Below are 23,119 nucleotides of genomic sequence, written 5' to 3'. Positions count from 1 at the left end.
TTTGTTAGCCTCTGATTTCCATGGGGAGCCATAAATAGTGAAAAGTAGTAGAATCTTGGTATTTTGTAGTAGAACTTGGTATTCTCACTGTGACTTTGGCTGTGCCTTTTATGTTTTGGACTCCGTCTTTTAGCATGTGAAGGACTTGTAAAAATTTCAGAGAAGAGTAAGAAAAAGTATACTTAATGAGGTAGTTATGAAGAAAATCAGAATTTTGGTTAGTTTTGTATAGAAAAAAGAAAGCAAGGGATGATTTGATGATAAACTTCCATGTTCCATTGTGGAAAGAGGTATAAATAAATAAGCCTTCCTCCAAGTTTATGAAGCATGACTCACTGTGGAGGTGATCTAGGATCTAGTAATTTTTCCAATCTGAAAAGATTGAGTAAGCGCAATAGAGGAGAGAAAGTACGGCCGGAGTACTTTCCCATTGGTAAGTGTGGCTCTAGAGATCAAATGTGTGGGCTTGACATAGCCTACTGGTGACATCAGATTGGCCTTCCTTAGCTGGCATCTGTTGTGATTGGTTAGTGCCTTTGTGCTTCAGGTTACTAAGTTTTTGATATACTGTAAGTTATCACTGGCCCAATTTTATATTTTATTTCATCCCTAGATTTTCTATCTCTATTTCATATCTCTGTTATGTCTTGGACTGTTTCAAAACTAGTGCTGCTGGGTGCCTGAGTGGTTCAGTTGGTTAAGCAGCCGACTTCAGCTCAGGTCATGATCTTGCGGTCGGTGGGTTTGAGTCACGCATGGGGCTCTGTGGCTGACAGCTCAGAACCTGGAGTCTGCTTTGGATTGTGTGTCTCCCTCTCTCTCTGCCCCTCCTCCACATGCTCTATCTATCTCTGTCTCTCAAAATAATAAACAAACATTAAAAAAAATCCCAAACTAATACTGCTCTTGGGTAACATTTGCTGGGATGTTAGGCCAAAAGTGAATGTGACCCAACATTTCATGATGGCTGGGCTTCTAAATTAACACTGAAAACTTCTGAACATGTGTCTTCTAGTTACTTAGTTAACCTAAATTATAACCCTTTTTATTCCAAACACAACTCTTGAGATGGGTCTTCTGATGCACTAATTTTTATTCATATTTAATTTGGAGCAATAGAGACACTTTAAAAAAAGACATTAAAAAAAAGACAGTATAATGTGTTTGACTCCTGGTTCTACGCAAAATTAAGATGTTTTAAAAAAAAGACACTTAAAAAAACAACAACAGTATACTATATTTGACTCCTGTTCTAGGCAAAATAATGGCCTCCCAAAGTTGTTTACTTCCTTGTTGTCAGAACCTGTGTATATATTATGTTACATGGCAAATGAGAATTAAGGTGGCATATGGAATTAAGATTGCTAATCAGTTAACTTGGAGATAGGGAGATTGTCCCGCATTATCCTGATGGGCCCTATGGAATCACAGGAGTCCTTGTATGTGGGAGAATTAATCAGAAGAGGTCAGACTGGGCTGGCCATTCCTAGCTTTAAAGGTAGAAGGAAGGCCTTGACCCAAAGAATGTGAGAAATGCTAAAAAGGCCGAGGAACAGATCCTGCCCAAGAGCCCCCAAATTAGGAATTCAGCTCCACTGACAACTTGATTTTAGTCCAGCGAGAAGGGCATCAGACATAAGAGCTATAGAACTATAAGACAGTAACTTTAAGGTACTAAGTTAGTGACGATTTGTTCTAGGAGGAATAGGAAATGAATAGTATCCTTATTTATTACTATTGAACTATAGGAAATACTTCTCATATTCTAGATTCCAGGCATTTATAATTTTCCTAGAAAAATTAGCCTATTTTCATTTTATCAAAGGCAACCATGCTCATTTTCAAAGAGAGTGTTATTTCTTGCCTGTATAAAATTGGGCACAATCTGTTTTACCATTGAATGTTTTTATATCCACCTGCATTTTGTGACCATATATACATATATACACACGTATGTGTAAATGTATATATACCATATATAGAAAATACTATAAAAATATATTTTGGAATAATTTACTATACATTTTTTGATATTGAGGTCAACTCTTATGACTTACATATTAAAGTAACCTGACATTATTTTTGGCAAAAGGTAGACTGTAACAAGGAGAATGTATTTGAACATTCTTATTGGAATGGCTTAGGGGGTATGACATTAGCACCGTAAGGAATGACAGACAGTCATCTCCTGTTTGGTTCATCAGAGAACACTATTCCTTTGGCTACCATAAATGTCAATACCAGCCATTGGCTTTGAACTTTTGGAATCTGATTATAGACAAAGTATGGTTATCATTACAGAGGAGAATGCAAATGTTTTCAACTTGATAATGTATAAGGTAGAGATGACAGATATGGAAAGTAAAAAGGCAGAAGGACAGAAGAGTAGGGACTGTGATGTTCTCTTTTACTCTGAGCAATGAAGAAATGCAGTCTTTAGATGATAGAATTAAAAATAGAAGTTTAAGTTATTCACTAAAGATAAAAGTAGCCTTTAAAGGACATATATTTGAATAACAATATTGGGAGAAAGAAGGATGGGGAAATTGGAGGACTCTACACTTAGTTGCCATCATGATATCAAAGCCAAAAAAAGGTGATTTCTGAAGTCATTGAGACTGTGAGAAGTGCTTATTTAGAGAGGAGCTAACATTTAGTTAGACTAAAACAGATGCCTAAAAGAGTTGCTTCTGGAGAATACCGTGGACCACCCCTCTGTACCGTTTAATTTTTACAATCAAAGTAATTCTTACACACGGTTTAAAGCAGGAGTTGGCAAACTCTTTTTGTAAAGAGCCAGATTGTAAATAGTTTAGCCTGTGCAAGCCCATATGACACCTCCGCGGTTGCAGTGTGAAAGCAGCCATTCAGATGCTCACATGAGTGAGCATGGCCGTGTTTCACTAAACTTAATTTACAAAAATGGATGATGGGCAGGATTTGGCCTGTGGCCCATAGTTTGCCCATTTCTAGTTTGAAAGGTCAAATAGTGCTAAAAGGCCCCAAACTAAAAACAGGGGTTTATGGATTCTCCTACCAGGCTGCTTCTAAGAAGCACCCACCCTCAACCTTTTTTTTTTTTTTAGCTGTCTTTTTTAGGTACTAACAATACCTTTTTTAGGTAGTAATAATTCTAAATAATTTGTGAACCAAGGGATGGCAGTGTGCTTTTATTTACGAATGAAGAACTTACTGCTATCTCTTTTTTCATCAATCTTTTTATATCCTATTAGGGTACCTGAAAATTATAACTTTCTTATCCTTTTTCCGTTTTTCTACCCCATGGTTGCCCAAAATTGTTGGAATGTTTGGTTAACTCTGTATTCAGTGTTTTTACTACAGTAGCCATGCAGATGTTTACTCTTCAGCCAATAACTATGATTCCTTCCTGTCCCGTACAAATTTTTGCTTTCCCTGAAATTAACCTATTTGATTTGCTTAGTTTTCTTTGAGTCTCATGCTTTCTTTTCTCTCCTAATAGTGGCAGAAAATGACTCTGTAGTACCGTTTTCTTTAGATTTAAGTCTGCCATAAAATCTGACAATTTTGTGTAGTTCCTTGATAACCTCACTCCTGAAGCCCTTCATTGTGCTGATCCTGTCAAGATCCGTTGCTCCCCAAACTCCTGCATGGCTGTAATGTTAATTGCTATCACTATTTCTTAGGCGGGCATTCCTTTCTCATGTCTTTGGTGTTGGGTCCTCTGTTTCCCGTATCTCTCATTTTGGAGGCACATATTCCCCTAACTGCCTATGAGGAGTGGCTGGGGAGGAAGACCACTAGCTTTCTGTAGTTGGATGGGGTAGCAAGACTCGAATGCTCTGAACATGGGGTACTTGTGTTCAGCTTTTCCTGCTTCCTTTCCTGTGCTTTCTGTGTTCTTTTTAGCTTCATCAGTGTTCCATCCATTGGATTCTGGAGGAATGGCCCTGTTGTTGGAAAAAGAGAGTTAACAGTAGTGGGAATAGTATGTCAATACTTCTGAAAATCAGAGACTGCTAATCCTTCACCATTCCTATGATTGCCATACTGAAAAGAAGTTTTATACACAGTGAGCAGGAATACAGTTGATGATGTCTTTATGTTTCTCTTAGAGTTACATGTTTTTATAAACACAGCAGTACCTCTTCTGATATAAATTAAAATTCTCTTTTCTATGTCTTGATTTCTTCAGTGATGAAGCATAAAACTTTCTGTGTTTGAATAAAGATCTGGAGTCTATCTTGGGTACTTGTAGAATACTTTAAATCTTCATTCATTCATTTATATACATAAAGATACACACACAATTAACATTATCTGTCAAACTGTACTTTGGAATTACCTTACAAAGATGCTGGCATCATAGCAGCAATAATGGTGGGATTTAATTGGCTACATTCAGCAAAGCTTGAGTTGTATGAATTTGCATTCTCAAATTCCTATTAAAATTCATTTCATAGCAGAATGCTTTTTAGGGTTTCATAATAAATTATTTAAAAAGTTATAGCTTCTCCTTCTCTTTGGGGACGTGGCTGCTTCCATTCTTTGGCTGTGGGCTTTGCATTCCTTTGGACCACACAGGCTTCTAAAACCTTGGCATCCAGGTCTTTGGACTATAAAATTTCATTGAAAACAATTAACGGAAAACAGGATTTAAAAAAGAAAATCAGCTGTTTTCTTTAAAATTGTTTTGAAACACCGTATTTCAGCATTACTAAATTAGTAATGGTTTAATGTTTTGGAAGTATTTCATACTGGGAAATTTTTGAAATAGATGTATCAATTAAATACAAGTACAATTTTTGTTAATTTCAGACTTTAACATTTGATTTTCCTGATAGAACTTTGATTCTAAGATTATAATGTATTTAATCCTGAAGATTTAAATAAGACTTAAACTTTTATGCATTTAACTCTTAGATTCATAGAAAAAGGAAATTTCCATATTCTTGTAAAGTGAGTGTACTGTGATAATGTAGGCAGTAGATTTTAAAATAATTAAAAATTGTCCTTAAAAAAAAGAACTTAAATATCTGGACCTTTTTTTCCTCAAATAAGTTTAGGTTAATTCCAGGATGAAAAAAAAATGAACCTTTAAATGAACCTTTACATTTCTTTATACAAAGAAAACTGAGATTATGGTTACTTCATGAAACTGAATGAGAAATGGCGTGAGGTGTTTAACATTCTCTTTTAATATTTAGTTGATAAATGAAATAGAAAGTGAAGTATATGCCTTGATGCTTAAATATTTTTCTTCCTACTTGAAAAGGAGAGTAAGTAGTAGTATCAAAATTTGGATTATGAGATAAAATCGAAAACCTACCCTGGAATTGTTGGTGCTCTCATATGGAGACTACTTTTGTTTAAGATGGGATAGCACAAGCCAACCACAACCTTCTTTGTGGCTTCATCTTTTATTCGGGTGTTCCCGCCCCTCTCCCCCAGTAAGATGGGAGGACCGGTCTCGGTGGTCTGTCGATAAGAATCCGCTCATAGCCGGTGGATTCCTATGAGTTTCTGAACTCATGAATTTACTAGTCAAGGATTGAAAACCCCACATTTGGGGTCGTCAGTAGGGAAGAGTTGTTTTAGAGTGAGAAAGTAGCCTATTTAGTACAAGGTACATAATATAAAATTCTCAGGTTTTCATTTTGTTTCTTTACCAGAGTAATTCTGTTACCTAGGATTGTAGAAGACCCCTTTCTTTAAATCTGTTCATAAATTAGTGAATTTTCAGGTTACACAGCAAGACACAGAATAACTGATAGATTGAGACATGTAAAATTTGTTTTGCTCAGACTTTCTGCTTGGAGATGCTCTATAACTGTGGAATCATGCTGAACTTCTGAAAACTTTTTTTTTTTAATTGAAGTATAGTCGATGCACAATGTTACATTAGTTTCAGGTGTACAACATAGTGATTCAACAGCTCTGTACATTATGCTTACGAGTGTAGCTACCATCTGTCACCATGCTCTATTACACCATCGACTCTATTCCCTATGTGGAAAACATTATTCTTATAATACAGACGAGATTTCTTCTTGCCAGAAGTTCTCTAACTTTAGGTTCAAAGCCCCAAGGAACTTTGAGGTTCTAGATGCTGTAGGTTTGAGAGTCAGAAGGACTCTTTAGGATTATGTAATTCTCACTTCCATAAGTAATTACATTACATATATAATTCTCACTTACGTTAGGATTATGTGTAATTCTCACATTGTCTGCAGTATAATCCAGATAATTTATCTGGTGCTTAACTGAAAATACAGTAATTTGCCAGTCCTAGTTGAAAAGCAGGTAGTGTCAGACTCGAGAGAGATGTTTGTCTCCGATATGGTATCTCCCTGAGAGATTACCAGTGATAATCTTGACAATAAGAGATTTTTGTCTGATAACTTGAAGAGCCCAGTGCCCCATAAACTGTGGTTCTATGTTTGAAATAGCAAAAACATTTTCCTTTGTGTTCTATGGTTTAAACAAACCTAAATCATGTCTTAAGATGAATGAGCTGACCTTTTTCCGTTCACCCATATTGGTGTTCTCCAGTTCGTTAATGACCACCCCTTAAATTTTGAAGAAAATACTATAAATATGGTGTGTCCACTTAGTATAGAATGAGATTATTACTTGCTCTGTTTTGGACACAGTACTATTATCATAGCTCACGATAGTGGTAACATATTTAACGTATTTGTCACACTGTTGACTCATTTAAGCCTGTGGTTCATTAAGCCTCCTCTCTGGGTCTTATAAGTTTTGAATGATTGATGGTCAGTAAGCTACGTTTTCTGTGGGTGGGGGAACCCAGCCTCTCTGTCTTTTGGGACTGTTACATTCCTTTCTTTTATTTGCCCTAAGATTTGTTCTTATAATTTTAAGGAAGCTAGTTCTAAACAGCTTTTTTAGAGGTCTTATTTAATGATTTGTAGTCATGGTCATGTGTAAAGGGAACTATTATGTATTTCAGGTTGAAAAAAGAAATCCTATTTTTTGAAGCAAAGAGTCCTTAAATTATGAAAAGATTTTTTTTTATTAAATTTTTTTTTCAACATTTATTTATTTTTGAGACAGAGAGAGACAGAGCATGAATGGGGGAGGGTCAGAGAGAGGGAGACACAGAATCTGAAACAGGCTCCAGGCTCTGAGCTGTCAGCACAGAGCCTGACGCAGGGGTCGAACTCACGGACCGCGAGATCATGACCTGAGCCAAAGTCAGCCGCTTAACCGACTGAGCCACCCAGGCGCCCCGAAAAGATTTTTAAAGTATACCACACATACAGAAAAGTGCACAAGTAAGTGTAGCCAGCACATCAAGAAATAAACCATGACTCTTGAAGCCCCTTTGTGCCCATTTTCTACTCACTGACCTTTCCCTCTCAAGGGGTAATCAGTATCCTGACTTCTAACATTATGAAATAATTCTGCCTGTTTTAGAGCTTCTTGATGGAATCAGAGTATGTACTTTTTTGGGTATTTGACTCCCATCAGTGTTACGCTGTGAGATTCACCCATATTGCTGCATGAAGTTGTAGTTTATTCATTCTCGTTGATATTTAGTATTCTGCTGCATGGACATGGTGCTTACTCATTTTACTGGTGATGAATATTTGGGATATTCCAGATTTTTAGGTGTTAGGAATTCTCTTATGAATCTTACAGGACATGTATTTTGGTAATTCTATATACTTGCTTCTGTTGGATATATATATCTAGGAGTGGGATTGCTGAGCTATGTAGGATGTTTATGTTCAACAGTTTAATGAAATGTACACTCCAGCGATCAGTGTCTGAGAATTCTGGTTGGTCATAACCCTAACTCATCCTTAATCAATTTGGGGCAAGATGAACATCTTCAGAATATTGACTCTGTTAATCCTTGAAACTCTTCTTTAGTTTTTTGTAAAAATTGGTAAGTTTTAGCATAAAGGTTTTATGCATTTTTGTTAGACTTATTCCTAAATATTTGATTTGATGATGCTATTATAAATGTTGCTGTTTTTTAATTTTTGAGTTTTCTGTTACTGGTTTGCCTTAATTGTAGGTTTACCTTGCTCGCTAAGATACTTTTTACTGTGAATTGGTGGTGAATAGTCTCAAGTGAATCCATTGTGATCATCTAATTTTTATCCTTTTTTCCCTTACTTACTAGGTGACTACCTCAGTTGATTTTTGAATTTTAAACCACTCTTGCATTAAGGGAATAAATCCTTTACGTATATCACTGAATTTTGATTTACACATATTTTATTTGAGATTTTTTTCATACTTATCCATATGCAAATTTTTGTAAATTTTATAATTTTTGTATAATGCCCTTGTAAGGCCTTTGTATCCAGGTTACATTGTCCTCATAAAAAAGGATGGGAGAGGCGCCTGTCAGTTAAGCATCTGATTCTTGACTTAGGCTCGGGTCATGAACTCACAGTTTGTGGGTCCCAGCCCCGAATCAGGCTCTGCGTTGGCCTTGCAGAGCCTGCTTGGGATTCTGTCTCCATTTCTCTCTGCCCCTTCCCTGTTTGTGCTCCCCCACATCCCCTCTCAAAATAAATAAAAATACACTTAAAAAAAAAAGGGATGGGAAATTTTTTCTCTTGTAGTTTCTAGAAGTATTTGTACGAGAGTGACACCCTTTCTTCCTTAAACATTAGGAAGATATTATCTGTGAAGTAATATGAGTCTGGTTCTTTATGGGAAAGTTTTAAAATTTAATTGTTGTCTTTGTATTTCTGTTTCCCATTTTTGGCCAGTTTTGGTAAGTTGTATTTTTTTTAAATGTTCATTTCATTGCCAATTTTATAGGTCTAAATTTTTACCATATATGTTTAATGGCTGTAAAATCTAAGATGGTATTGCTTGTCTTTTTCCTTGATAGTGGAAATTTGTGTGTTTTTTCTTTTTTTGTTTGTTTTTTGATCAGTTTTGCTAGGTATTTGCCAATTTTATCAAGCCTTTCATAGAACCAACTTTGTTCTATTTTTTCTTTTTATTAAATTTTTTTCAATGTTTTTATTTTATTTTTGAGAGGGGGGGAGGGTGAGAGCATGAATGGGGGAGGGGCAGAGAGAGAGAGAGAGGGAGATACGGAATCTGAAGCAGGCTCCAGGCTCTGAGCTGTCAGCACAGAGCCTGACATGGGACTCGAGCTCACGAACCGAGAGCTCATGATCTGAGCCAAATTCAGACGCTTAACTGACCAAGCCACCCAGGTGCCCCTATTTTTTTTCTCTTTGTTTCCTTCCCTCTGTATTTGGGTTTGAATAGCTCTTTTTCTAGCTTCTTGGGCTCAGCTTTTCTTTTTTCTCATATTTGCATTTAAGGCCATAAATTTGCCATTAAGCACTGCTTTAGCTGCATCTCATAATTTTTTGTATGCTGTTTTAATTATTCTATGTTAAGAACTATTTTTCAAATTGGATTATTCGGAACTGTATTTCCAAACAGCCTGGCATTTTATAGGTGTATTTCTGGAATTGACTCTGACTTTGATCAAAGAACATATTCTCAGTGATTCTGGACTTTTGAAATTGGGTGTATATTCCATATGCACTTGTAGAGAATGTTTTTTCTAATCTTTATGGATATGGTGTCTTATACGTATGGAATATAAATAGGTTAGGTCCCTTTGTTAATTGTGTTAGTCAGATGATTTATATCTTTGTTTCCTACCAAAAGTCTCACTGTGATTTTGGATTTACTTTTAAAGATTTTTTTTTCTTCTTCAAGATTTATTTAAATTTCAGTTTAACACCCATTATACTATTAGTTTCAGGTGTAGAATTTAGTGATTCATCACTTACATACAACACCCAGTGCTCATCACAAGTGCCCTCCTTAATACCGATCACCCATTTAATGCATCCCCTCCCCTCCAGTAACCCTCAGTTTGTTCTCTATAGTTAAGTGGATTTGTTTATTTATTTATTTTTAAAATATCTGTCCATTTTGGCAGCATATGTATTGAAGTTATCAGGTACCTAGGTTTAGAATTGCTTTCTTTCCATTGGATTGATCCTTTTATCATCACGAAATGTTCTCCTTTACCTTTAGTAATGTTCTTAAAGGCTCCTTTATCTGACATTGGTATGGCTATATCAAGTTTTTTTGGTAGGTTCATAGATTTTTAAAGCTGGAGTAAATTTACAGGTGGACTTATTCACGTTTATTTTTTATATAAATTGAGGTTTTTAATTCCGTTGAGTTTGCTGGGTATTACTTTCAACCCAGCATAAAAACCCTTGTTGCAATTCTAGTTCTCTTGAGTTCCTTAGAAACATGATTAAAATGGCATCACTTGTGTTCCTGTCATACTCTTGGTTAATCTTTTTCAGGAAATTAGAGGCATATTCTGAAGTCAGGGCCAGCTGATAATATCAAGATTTATTACTTCCTTTTCTGGCTTCATTCTGTCCTTTTCAGTTGTCAGTGCTGCTCTGCTAGGCTTTGCTCAGGCATCGTTTTCAGGAACTTTTTCCCTACACTGTCTGTGGTTGGTTATTCATAGACTCTTGCTCTGTACCTGTCCCCAAACAGTCTCTACACTTGTTCTGACTACTATCTCCTTCCTGGGTGCTGGTGTTCTGGGGCACCATACTCTCTTTTGGTCTGGAGTAGTTGGGAGAATAACTGCAGAGGGTTATGATAGAAGTAGTTAAAGTGTGCATGGATGAAAACCTTCATAATTCTCTTCTGATGCCTCAAGCTTCATCTCTGCTCTGAGCAGGAAGATCTTTTTCCATTTCTTTTCCAACATTTAATTTCATGATTATGAGGAATTATGTTCTGAAGCTTCTCTCACCTGGAAAACACTGGACACACTTAGGGAAATATTTTGGGGCCTTCCATTATTGCCTTGTCATGTCCTCTACACTGTGACTTGCATGTGCTGTGTTGTGCAGAAGGCCAGAGAGCCTTCATGTTCACTGTGGATGAAGAACTAAGGTCCAGAGTAGTGATGACTTGCCTGGATCCATATACTTAAGTAGCAACAGAGATGGATCTGATCCCCTGCCTTATTCTTAGGCAGTTGTGATTTTTGTTAAATTTTCTTTAAGTTTATTTATTTTGAGAGAGTGAGTGAGTGAATGAGACTGAGCAGGGGAGAGGTACCAAGAGAGGGAGATAGAGAGAATCCCAAGCACACTGATAGTGTGGAGCCTGACATGGGGCTCAAACCCAGGAACTGTGAGAGCATGACCTGAGCCAAAATCAGGAGCTGGACTCTTAACGGACTGAGACACCCAGAATCCTCTGTTAATATTTTTTAATTAGTAAAAAAAACCCCAACCCTTATTTGCTGTGTTTAAAAAACACATTTTGACTCTGCTGTTTGTTAAGCATTTACCCTTGGGCAAGTCCGTTCACGTGCCCATGCCTTGCTTTCCTCATCTGTAAAATGGATTGATAACTATTTCATGAGGCTGTTCGAGGTTAAACAAGCTAATCCTATAAAACTCATAGTACCTATAGCACCTGCCCTATAGTAACCACTAAAGTTATCTGCTTTGATGATGTTGACGATCAAATGGTGAAATGTCATTTTATGGATATATTTCACCAAATTCATGAAATTAAATTCTACACAGAAAATATTTAACTTTCCATTAACTTTAATTTTGCAATTGTTCTTGTATTCCAACAGGTACAATTATTTGTGTCACAACATGAAGTCACCGAAAAACCAGTTGCATTACTGAGCTCTGTAATTGTCACCACTGCTAAATACAGCTCTTTTCCAACACTGGCTCTTTCTTTGTAGTGCTTGCCTCACTTTTGAACCTGCTGCCATTGCAGGCTATTTTTTCTCTTTTTTGGGCCAGACGCATTTAGCTTAGAAACATCCATGTTTTCCCTCATTTGATGATTGACTCCATCTCAGTGCTTGGTAGTCACAGCATCTTAGTATCTGGCTTCTCAGTCTATTCCTCCTGATATTGCAGATGAAAATTATTATTCTTCAGGACTCTGGCTAATAGAGATTTTCTAAGGTATAGGGTCAAATTTCATGTCTTCTACCCACAGTGAAGGATATTTGTTGCTGTTAATATCCGTGCCTATTTGGAACAATTTCTGCATTGATTAATTATAAGTTTCCTATAATTGTGGTCTTTCCATAATGCATATATTTTTGTTTCCTTTTCCAATTCATCCTTGTGGCTATTTTTAGTTTTAAAGTTCTAGTAGTAATTAAGTATGTATTATTTAAAAATAATGATAAGAAACTATCAGAAATAGAGGAAGCAATGCGTGCTATGTTATTTTTTCAATACTTTAAGAACCTAGGAGTATAAGTTCTAAGATTTATTGTGTAACACTTTTACTACAGATATTTTTGAAATAATTTAAGTTTTATGTATTACAGATATTTGTGCAATAGAGAGGTAAATTAATGTCATGATCCTGAAAAATACAGTAAACTTTCCCAAATGATTGTGTGAAACAAGATGCATATGTGAACATCTTTTCATATTTGATCAGTTTTATTCCTGATGGTCATAAAACTAAGTAAATGAAATGCAAAATCTTGACTGCAAGGTAATGGTTGAATTTTTACATACATAAAGGAGTCAGGGTGAATTTATGGTCTTATAATGGCTGTTGGCTGCTAATATTGTATGTATATTCTTAAAGTGATCTATAGCACTATGGTGAAAATACCGTGGGGACAAAATCACAGTTGGTATGCGCTGGGTTTGTTGATTTACCTCCCTTGGACATGTAAAATATTAACTGAGGCTCCTTTCATATAACTTGTCTATTTTCGTTCAGAATTAGGTGTGTGCTCATCATTAGTCTACTCTTTGCTAGAGTGTATAAAATGGCAGTGCCAAAGTGAGATGGCAGTGTCAGAGTTGCAAACAGTCTTTTTATATTCTGGCACCATGTATTTCACTTAATTTTTTTTTTTGATTGAATATACTATTCCAAAATGTATCAAAATAACTTTATTACTTGATTTAGTTCTGCAAAACTTTTAAATCCTGTACTCTTTCGAATCACAATTAGACCATTAGAAATAAATGTCTTAGTTACAACTCCTAGGGCTTATTTTCCAGAACGTCCTAGAGCCCGACGTGTGGGATAGCAGAATGCTGTGGGACTTAATGGCCCCATGGAGCTGCCTCTTGTCTGCTCCCTTTGCTACTGATCAGATCCTGTCCTTCGTCACTTCCTGAGTTTCCCTATTTTAAATTGCAGTGTTTGGTTTTCTTCTTTCTGTTCCTACCTCTAGGCAGGAAAACAGGCATATTTTAATTTACACTGCAATTGTTGGGAGTAGTTGTTTACTTCAATCTTAGGTGATAAAATCTGCTTTTACAAACGGAGCATGAGAAAAAAGCAGACAACTTAATAGAGGTCTTTTAAGTAATTGAATATGTAAAAAAAAAAACAAACTCTTTAGAACTCTTTATAATACATCACCTTTTACAAACATGGTCAAAATCAACAGATTTCATCTATAGTGTTGTAATATATCAAAACCCAACTCAATGGACATTAATAGAAATTAATTAAGTTGCACTCCCTTTGTAAGAAGGCAATTTTTACAAGGAAATGTAATACCCTGTAGATTTCAATTAGAAGTCCTGGGTGTATTTGGAAAAACTATGTTGCTCGTAGCATGGCCATAGCCAAAAGACTGAATTCCCAAAGATGACTGGGGGAGCTCTTTCTTTTCTGTACGGTCCAGTGGCTGTTACATAGTGTTTGCCTACTCTGGTGTTCTCCTTATTTAGAATCTAGTCTGTTGTACTTAGCTTACCTTTTATAGCATGTTGACCTTGAGTTGGTTTAGATCTCTGATTAAAGAATCTGACTGATGGGTGTGCTTTGCTATTCTTACCTGGTTATACAGTGGCTGCCTTTTTTTTTTTTTTTTTTTTTTTGGCAATCTCTCAGGGCAAGAGAACCAGGCAGTTAAAGTTTCCTAATCATTAGTGTTTCTACCTATAAGTCTAATATTAGATGCAACGAAATTCCTTTCATTTTACTTGGAATAGCTTGTCAGATACTTGATAGGAAACTTAATTTTGAAGTCAAAAGCCTATCTAAGAAGAATTCCTTTGGATTTTTTAAGCCTATGACTTGATCTAGTCAGATTACTGAAAAGCTATGTTCTTGGGTCACATTTCAGTGTCCCTCTGAATAGATGCTTTAAAAGCTTTACTCTTATTTAATATAGTATGCCCTTGCCTTTTATTAGGGAGCGGGTAAAGGGGAGGCTCTGTGACAACCATTTCTCTTAGCTTTTGTAATATTGCAGTTGAATTCTGTGGGCTGTGTTAGTTCTTCTCCTTTATAAAGATTCATTTGGTAAAGGCTTAGGGGTTTATCCTAGAAGAATTTCCTTCTTGTAAACTGGCACATTATTTGTTTTTTGTGTGCTTTATATAAAGCTCAAAATTTTCCCACTTTGAGAAGCTTTCAGAGAATCACAGAGCCAAATCGATGATAGCTTGGGTATTCTGTAAAAAACTTACTAATATTTTTCTTCATTCATTGGCTCATGTTCTTGTCTCATTATTATGGTTGGCTTTCATATCTTTTCTGGAAATAGGCAGTATGTAAATAACCCAATGAGCTACATCATCTAATTCTGAGTTCTAGCATGAGTATGTAGCCACATATAGAATTAGGAAAATAACTTCCTTTTCTTAGTCCTTACATTCCTGAGTAGGTTTTTTAAGACATTACTTGGAAATCTCCTAAAGCACTACTGTGGTTGAGTGAACTGTTTTAGCTCCAAACCCAGTTCGACTTGCCGCCCTGTGGAGCCCTTGCTCCAGATGTCATCTCAAATCTTGGAGTTGAGGACATGCATACAGCCTGGAGATTTAAAAAGATAAATCAGTGGTTATCCCATTCCACTTGATAGATTGTAAAGTGATGATCGCCATCAAAGATTTCTGCCCTTAGATTTTTTTTCTTCCCCTACAGCTTTGAGAATCTGAGTGTGAATTTCTAAGCCCATTTCAGAGTACCCCCAAGAAGACGTTTTTCCCCCCCAAAGTATTCTTGGGATTACCTCGTTTGAAGTTATAACAACTTTCTTGAAATTCCTTGTCAAATAACAGTGGCACTTTATTTTTGCATGGTGATTTATCTTCTAGGGTAATTGATGAAATATGTATACGTTGATTTACTGATTTACCTGAAATAGGATAAAAATACCAAATGTTTATTGAAATAAAGAGGTAACATTTATTTATGGTGTTCAAACATTTTATTACTAGGGCCTATTTTTAATGAGTTAACTTATTTTTTTTTATTTAAATTTTTTTTTCAACGTTTATTTATTTTTGGGACAGAGAGAGACAGAGCATGAACGGGGGAGGGGTAGAGAGAGAGGGAGACACAGAATTGGAAACAGGCTCCAGGCTCTGAGCCATCAGCCCAGAGCCTGACGCGGGGCTCGAACTCACGGACCGCGAGATCGTGACCTGGCTGAAGTCGGACGCTCAACCGACTGTGCCACCCAGGCGCCCCATATTTTTTAAAAAATTAAAATGTAGTTTTAAAAAGCTCAAGTCGTGAAACTTGTTGATTGTTCTACCATAGGATCCTGGCTACTGGGTGAAGATTCATCACTTAGAATACACGGATGGAGGAATCCTGGATCCAGATGATGTTTTGGCAGATGTCGTTGAAGACAAAGATAAGGTAGATGACTAAAACTGTTCCTCTTTGTTTTCCTCTTTAGAGCTGTGTGTTTCCTAGAGATTGAGATCCTTAACAAACTCATGTGTCAGTTATTGTTAAAAGATACCATCTGTTCAGGTTTCACCTGAACAGCCTATAAATCAAAGTTCTTCATCAGATGCTTGGAAAAGCTTTGTCAAGGTTTGGGAATCTGTTTATGGTGGCCTAATTAGCAGACACTTCATTCCCAAGGGTTCCTCATGTGTCTTAGTAAATTAGTGTCAGGCTCTGAGGCTGTTGGAGCTTTCATTGCCATTGTTGGCTTTGGGGTTTATTCTTGGCCCTTGCTAAATATTCAACTCAATGCCTGTGATTTGAATGTGTTTCAAACTAGAGAATACAGTGGGGAGAAAAGTCTTACAAAGAACTATGGTGAAATTTTTTATTTTTTAAAGCAGCTGGCAAACAACGGTCTTTTGTGATAGTCTTTGTTTCCATTGCTAAAGTAAAACAAAAAATAAAAAAAAAAGACCACTAAATTGACTATTGCAAAAAGGTTGAACATATTTTGCCAACTATTTGAGAATACTCCCACTGCAAATATCTTATTTTAGTAAGATTTTTCTTCTGATGGTAAACTGGAAAATATGAGAATAAACTATTCAGTTGCCACACACAGGATTTTTGCTGTTGAGACACATTGTATATTACATCTGTGTTGGGCTCCTCTTAGCAATGGTTGAGGTGTCCTCTCTAATTGAACTCCAGCTCTCCTCTACGAGTGATCCTGGATTCAGAGTTTCTCTTCCTGTACATCCTTAGGATGTTTGTTCTAGGCTATTTATGTGTGCTATGTTTCTCTCTTTTGCTTTTCTGCACTCTCAGGGAGGTGTGTGTGTGTGTGTGTGTGTGTGTGTGTTAACCAATTGCACCAGAATATGGAGAAGTGATTTATTGAACTCAGGTAAAATTTACATTTTTCCTTTCCTGTAAGATCTTTTTGGACTGTTCAAATTTACATTAGTCTTTGCCAACATTCTATCCATTTTTTCCCCTTATTTTTCTGTTGAGCAAACTCAACTGATTTGCTGGTTTGCTTTGCATAATAATAACTCATTTCATAAGGGACTAATGTCCCTGAATAGATTGTAAGTTCCTAAAGGACATGGACCAGAAGATTTTTATTTCCTTTGTGTTCCTTGTAGTAATAATATCCAGTACAATCTCTTACCAAACTGAATTCTCAAAGAACACTTACTGAATTCATGAGTGAAAAAGAAACCTTTACTCTCTACACTTGACTCCCGGTGTACATGATTTTGATGCATACTTCATGTTTATTGCTTGGTCTTACAGTAAATAATAACGTATTATTTAAGTTCCTAAATTTAAAGGATGACTTTGACTTCTGTATTTCTGTTTCACTTCCTACTTTTCTGCAACCGTCTTATTTTGAAATAGTCTAGACATTTGGTCTGTTCGTTAATGAAGAAAGTCTTCCCTTCTCAGATTTCATTGATGACCGGTATATTAAAATTAAAAGTCAAAAAGTAGCAAGTTTAACAAAGGCTAGAAGAGGGGCGCCTGGGTGGCTCAGTCAATTAATCGTTTGACTTTGGCTCAGGTTGTGATCTTGAGGTTCACAAGTTCGAGCCCCGTGTTGGGTTCTGTGCAGATAGCTCAGAGTCTGGAGCCTGCTTCGGATTCTGTGTCTCTCCCTCTCTCTCTGCCTCTCCACCACTTGCACTCTCTCTCTCTGTCTCTGTCTCTCTCTCAAAAATAAATAAACATTAAAAAAAAAAAAAGAAGAAGGGCCAGAAGAAAATGTCTCACCCAGCCTCATGCGAGACCTAATTACAGGAAGGATGTTTTCATGAACAGTGCTCAGGGAAATCATTTGTCCTATAGAGCTCTTCCGTTTAGAGAATACTTTTTAACTCTCCTGGCAGTGCCCTTTTAAACTATAATCCATTTACTAGACAGAGAAACAGCTTTTATTATGTGTAATCTCTATTTTTTAAAAAAAATTTTTTTTTCAACGTTTATTCATTTTTGGGACAGAGAGAGACAGAGCATGAACGGGGGAGGGGCAGAGAGAGAGGGAGACACAGAATCGGAAACAGGCCCCAGGCTCTGAGCCATCAGCCCAGAGCCCGACGCGGGGCTCGAACTCACGGACCGCGAGATCGTGACCTGGCTGAAGTCGGACGCTTAACCGACTGCGCTACCCAGGCGCCCCTGTGTAATCTCTATTTTAAAGGGGCTTCACCACTAGTGAATCAGGTGAAAAAATGAGGTAGTCAGTTAAAATCCTAGCAAAGGATGAGTGTTATCTGGGTGAAGGTTTACCCATTTCCTTAATGTGCTTTTGCATTAAATACATGAAGCTTAATTGGTATTGTTTTGCAGAGTAGATGAGAATATATACTTTGGATATTGCCAGAAAAAAATGTGTTCCCCTTTGCCCTTTTCAAAAATAATGTAAGTGAAAAAGAGCATCACTTTTTTTTCCCCCTGACATTCTCTCTGAAGTCTTTTTTTTTTTTTTTTAATTTTTTTTTTTTCAACGTTTATTTATTTTTGGGACAGAGAGAGACAGAGCATGAACGAGGGAGGGGCAGAGAGAGAGGGAGACACAGAATCAGAAACAGGCTCCAGGCTCTGAGCCATCAGCTCAGAGCCTGACGTGGGGCTCGAACTCACGGACCGCGAGATCGTGACCTGGCTGAAGTCGGACGCTTAACCGACTGCGCCACCCAGGCGCCCCTCTCTCTGAAGTCTTAAGATTGTCTGATAGTTTATGTATCCAGTGTGGTAATAAGGTTCTGCCAGACTTTATTACTTTTTTCAAAGTTTAGATTAAGAAGTAATTATACGTGATACTTCTCAATGTTTAGCGATATATCAAATTCAGCCATATTATCTTAGAGATAATATGAAGCTTAGATAAAATTATAGTTCATCTATTTTCAAATTGGCTATCTAATAATCTCTTGCATTTAGAATATAGAATGCAAGCCCAAAGAGGCATGGATGGATGTGAGTAATCCTTGGCCAATGCCCACTTACCTCAACTCCTAGGAAAGACTTGCGCTACAGGTGAAAATGGCAATTACGAACTTTTGATGGCCCAGCTGGAGAGGATGAAGCAGGAAAAACAAATTTAGAATCAGAAAGTGCTGTAGGCTGAGGCCATTTTGTGAGGCTAAGGAAGAGCCATCCAGTATACTTCTGTAAAAACTGAAATTGGGGGCTAAACGGTATCCTCACAATCAGACAGTGGGATAATATACTGGAGTCAGCTCTTTACATCAATGACTTTCAAAACTTCTGGTCCCAGAAGTGGTTTGTCTGGGAGCTTATCTTGATTATTCCTTGGGCCAGCATGGCACGTGCTTTTACATGGTGCCTCTTTGGGAGGTTTTTTGTGTTAACTTGCTTACCCAGTAGAGGCCCCTCCACAGGGAGCCAAGTTTTTACCATGTGGCACTATATCTTTCCTATATTTTGTCAAAATATTACTGGAGCAGCTTTGAAATTTTGCATCTTATGGTAACTGATATTTGTATAAAATCTTATGGTGCAACTGAATTATACAGTTATAACAGGCATTCTTAAAATTCTCTTGTTTTATGTATCTGTCTGATGATCTAAGTTCTTTGGGATAAGTATCTAAAAATTCACAACTTTACACTAATGCGTCTTCTCTGGCTTCCAAGGCTATGGACGTATTCACCCAATGACAACTACTTAACATTTTATGGAGCACCAATAGTGTCTCAGAATTCTCTGGCGATTATATATTCTATTTTACTTTAGAGCGACCCTGCAGGTGAGAGCTATTTATTATCCCTGTTCCTAATTTCTGAAAATAGCCCCAGAAATTGTCAGTGACATACTGAAGATCACACAGGTAGTAAGTGGCAGAATCAGACTAGAATTCACATTTCCAAACTCCTTCGTTCTTCTGCAAAGTGCCAAGTAGTGTGTTGGGTGTTTGTATTTATAATTTCTAGTTATGAAAACTCATGAATTATGAATAAGAATGACTTTGTTTTTACATAGTTAGCACCACTGTTAAGAAAGGGTAGGTAATAGAACTATGGAGCATAACAAAATTAATTTAGAAGTAGTATATCATGCAAATATAAATTCACCTCTCTTTGCCTGAAGCCTGCACCTAATTTATTATAAAGGTGTCTTACCTGTGTTGCCACCCCTTGTATCCTTCTTTTCAGGTCTCAGATTACTATTTTCAGGACTCTGTAGACTACACTTGTCTAACAACTATTTTCTGCTTTGTAGGAGAATACGTTCTGTATTCCAGTAACTACTTTTCAGAAAGATTGCTGAATGCACAAATTATATGCTGTGCTGTCTGTAGTAGGCAGAGTAATGGCCTGTAAAGATGTCTACTCCTAATCCCCAGAACCAGTGAGATGTATATTACATGGGAAAAGGATTTTTGCAAATGCGATTAAGGACTTTAAAAGGGAGAGATTATTCTGGATGATTTGGGTGGGCCCAGTGTAATCACAAGAGTCCTTATAATTGAAAAGAGGGAAGCGGGAGAGTTCATATTAGAGAGATGCAATGTGAGAGAGAGTTGACTGTCCACTGGTGGCTGTAAAAAATGAAGCCAAAGAATGCAGACACCTTCTAGAAGCTGGAAAAGGTGAAAGAATGGATTCTCCTATACAGTTTCCAGAAGGAATACAGCCCTGCTGACCTCTTGGTTTTAGCCTGGTGAGACCCATTTCAGACTCCTCACCTCCAGAATTGTAAGATACATTTGTGCTACTTGAAGCTCCCAAGCTTGTAGTAACTTGTTATCACAGCAATAGGACACCAATGCAGTGTCTTTTGTTTTATACTTTTAAAACGATGATGGTTTTCACACGTTTCATACTAACTGGGCTTTAACATTTTGTAGGACAAGGAAAAATCTTATGTTTCAGATTAGTCGATCACTGTGCATTCTTTCCAAAGTACACCGTAAATTGAAACTCCATTCACTGGGTGAGTTCTTGCTCTGTAGGACTTCAGTGTCATGCTGTTGTCTTGTGTAGGAATAATGTCAGGGTCACACACCCAAGCTATGTAATAGTCACTTACCAGTTTCTCCTTATTATACGTAATGACTCTAAGAAGTCTGAAGACTGACATTTAAAAGCCCCTGCAGGGGCGCCTGGGTGGCTCAGTCGGTTGAGCATCCGACTTCGGCTCAGGTCATGATCTCATGGTCCGTGAGTTCCAGCCCCGCGTCGGGCTCTGTGCTGATGGCTCAGAGCCTGGAGCCTGTTTCAGATTCTGTGTCTCCCTCTCTCTCTGTCCCTCCCCCATTCATGCTCTGTCTCTCTCTGTCTCAAAAATAAATAAACCTTAAAAAAAATTAAAAAAAAAAAAATAAAAGCCCCTGCAAAGCTTATCGTTAGCTGATATTTTTTGAGTGTGAGAACCTGATCATTGAACTTGTATGATTGTTTTCCTTGTTAGTATTTCTTGTTTGTAGAAGGCAGTTGAAATACTGCAATGTGTAACCTCTCTTATGTAAATCGGATTACTGACATGGTTTTTACAAAAAGTAAATACATATGCAACAGTAAAATTTTATTCTGTGGTAAGGTACAATGAAAGAATGTTTCTGTCTTAGCCTACACTTTGACTATCATAGGGGTTTATTTTGAAGAAGTGCCAAAATCTCCTGGATTCTAGTCATGGTGAGTTGGCCTCTGAGAACATGTGATACCTGGTACTCAAATTTTAAAGTGTCCTTTCAACGTTATCCTTTTTTAGCTATGTGTCCTTGGGTAGATTTTGTCTCTATTAGCCTTAATTTGCCCATTTGAAAAATGGATATAATGTGAGTTTTTATCTTACAAGGTTAGTGTCTGGAAAACTGTATTAACTTCTCAGCACAGTAGGGCATATGGTAAGTGCTCAAATGCTAGCTGTTAAATTAAATATTAAGTTAACATTATGGTAGTGTTATTAGTGTACTTTTTACCTATGTGTTTTGATTTAACCATTACATGTTTTAAATTTAAGTATTAAAATATCAAAGGCTACAGTACATTCCGTTTTTTTAAACTTTATTAAATTTGAAAGTTATCAAATTGTTGAGTAGTTTGATGGGAAGATACTTGATTATGGCAAAATATTTGGATTTATATATTATTTAAGAAATCAAAATGCCCATATGACTAACTTTAAAACAGGAGTCCTTTTATCAGAACACAGTGCTTGGTAATATAAGAGGCATTCAGGGATCCAGTGTGGTTTTGAAATGGAGACTGTTTTGCACACTGAACTGGTGACCTAAAACCAGACACTGTCCTTAAGCCCAAGTTGCTCTCTGAGCACGCTCTGTTGCCCTCTAGTGGAATCCACAGCTACCTGGAAAGCAGCTTACAGGAGATACTCCCTGAATGTGATGATGCGTTTGGCTCTATTTCATTCTATATTTTACTGTATTTTTAGCGCAGCTCAGACTGAGTAGTGGATAGTAAAACCAGAGTGTATATTTCAACCAGTGGTTGTCATTTCTTCATGGTTCTCAACCATACCAATATTTACCTTGGCTTTTATGAGTCTTAGGAGGGTTAAAGCAAAATCTTTGCATTTGTAAAACTCTTGTTTGTTTAGTCTTCTTCCCATCTTCCTGCTCACTGGTTGAAAGGTTAATGGCTGGCTGTGATGAAGTATGTAACTTTTTGAGTATGTAGTTGAACAATTCATGCAATATATTGTGTTTTTCTGCAGATAGGGGATGGTTAATTTAGACCTTAAAAAAAGGTCCTGAATTAATTACCTCATTTTTGAGTCATTTTGTCAGTGAGGCTCCCATTTCAAGGGGAAACACCTATTTTAAGCCCTTCATGTTTTAAAACACATTAGAATATGGTGTGTTGGGTTTTTTTTTTTTTTCCCTTCTAAAGTTTTTCTTTGGCTCATGGGTGTTGAAGTTTTGAAACCACATTTGAGAGGAAGTTTGTAGAATGTTTTAGAAGTCCATGCAGAAATCCCTAAAGATTACCATGGCTAAGAAATGCCATCTTAAACTTTCTAAGGAAAGACATTCTATGCTTATGGCATTACAAAATTATAGAGTCATAGAACCAGAAGAGACCTCAGGAATAATGTGGCCTAACCCCATCCTCTTGCAAAAGAGAAAGGTCTAAACCAGGAAGAGTATTTCCAATTGATGTCTTCCCTGAGTCCATTTATGCATTTCCTTCCTATAAGGCTGATAACATGAAAACCACTCAGTTTTCCCCCTCCAAGTTAGCTTCTTTCATATGGCTTCTTTATTTCTGTTGATAGGAGTATCTTCTCCTAGTCCTCTAGGCTTGAACTTGCAGTTGTTTAAAAAATTTAGTCAGTAAATCCAATTTACCTGTCTCTTGTGTCTGTTCCTCTCTTTGCCTTTCTATGGCCACCAAATTTAAATCTGTAAACTCTCAGGCAAGGTTATTTAATTGATAAGGAATTAGTGGTC

At 36.9% G+C, this 23,119-nt stretch overlaps 1 protein-coding gene across 3 annotated transcripts in view; it reads left to right on the top strand.

Moving 5' to 3' along the window:
* Window positions 1–23,119, top strand: part of PARD3B (par-3 family cell polarity regulator beta) — a 1,023,096-nt gene that overhangs the window by 129,460 nt on the left and 870,517 nt on the right. For all 3 annotated transcript variants that reach the window (XM_047872373.1, XM_047872372.1, XM_047872375.1), the window contains exon 2: window positions 15,541–15,642. In XM_047872373.1, coding sequence (XP_047728329.1) covers window positions 15,541–15,642 — 102 coding nt within the window. The remainder of the gene's footprint in view (window positions 1–15,540; window positions 15,643–23,119) is intronic.

Source organism: Prionailurus viverrinus, chromosome C1, assembly GCF_022837055.1.
Source record: "Prionailurus viverrinus isolate Anna chromosome C1, UM_Priviv_1.0, whole genome shotgun sequence".
NCBI classification, from domain to species: Eukaryota; Metazoa; Chordata; class Mammalia; order Carnivora; family Felidae; genus Prionailurus; species Prionailurus viverrinus.
This window is presented reverse-complemented; position numbering and strand designations above follow the sequence as displayed.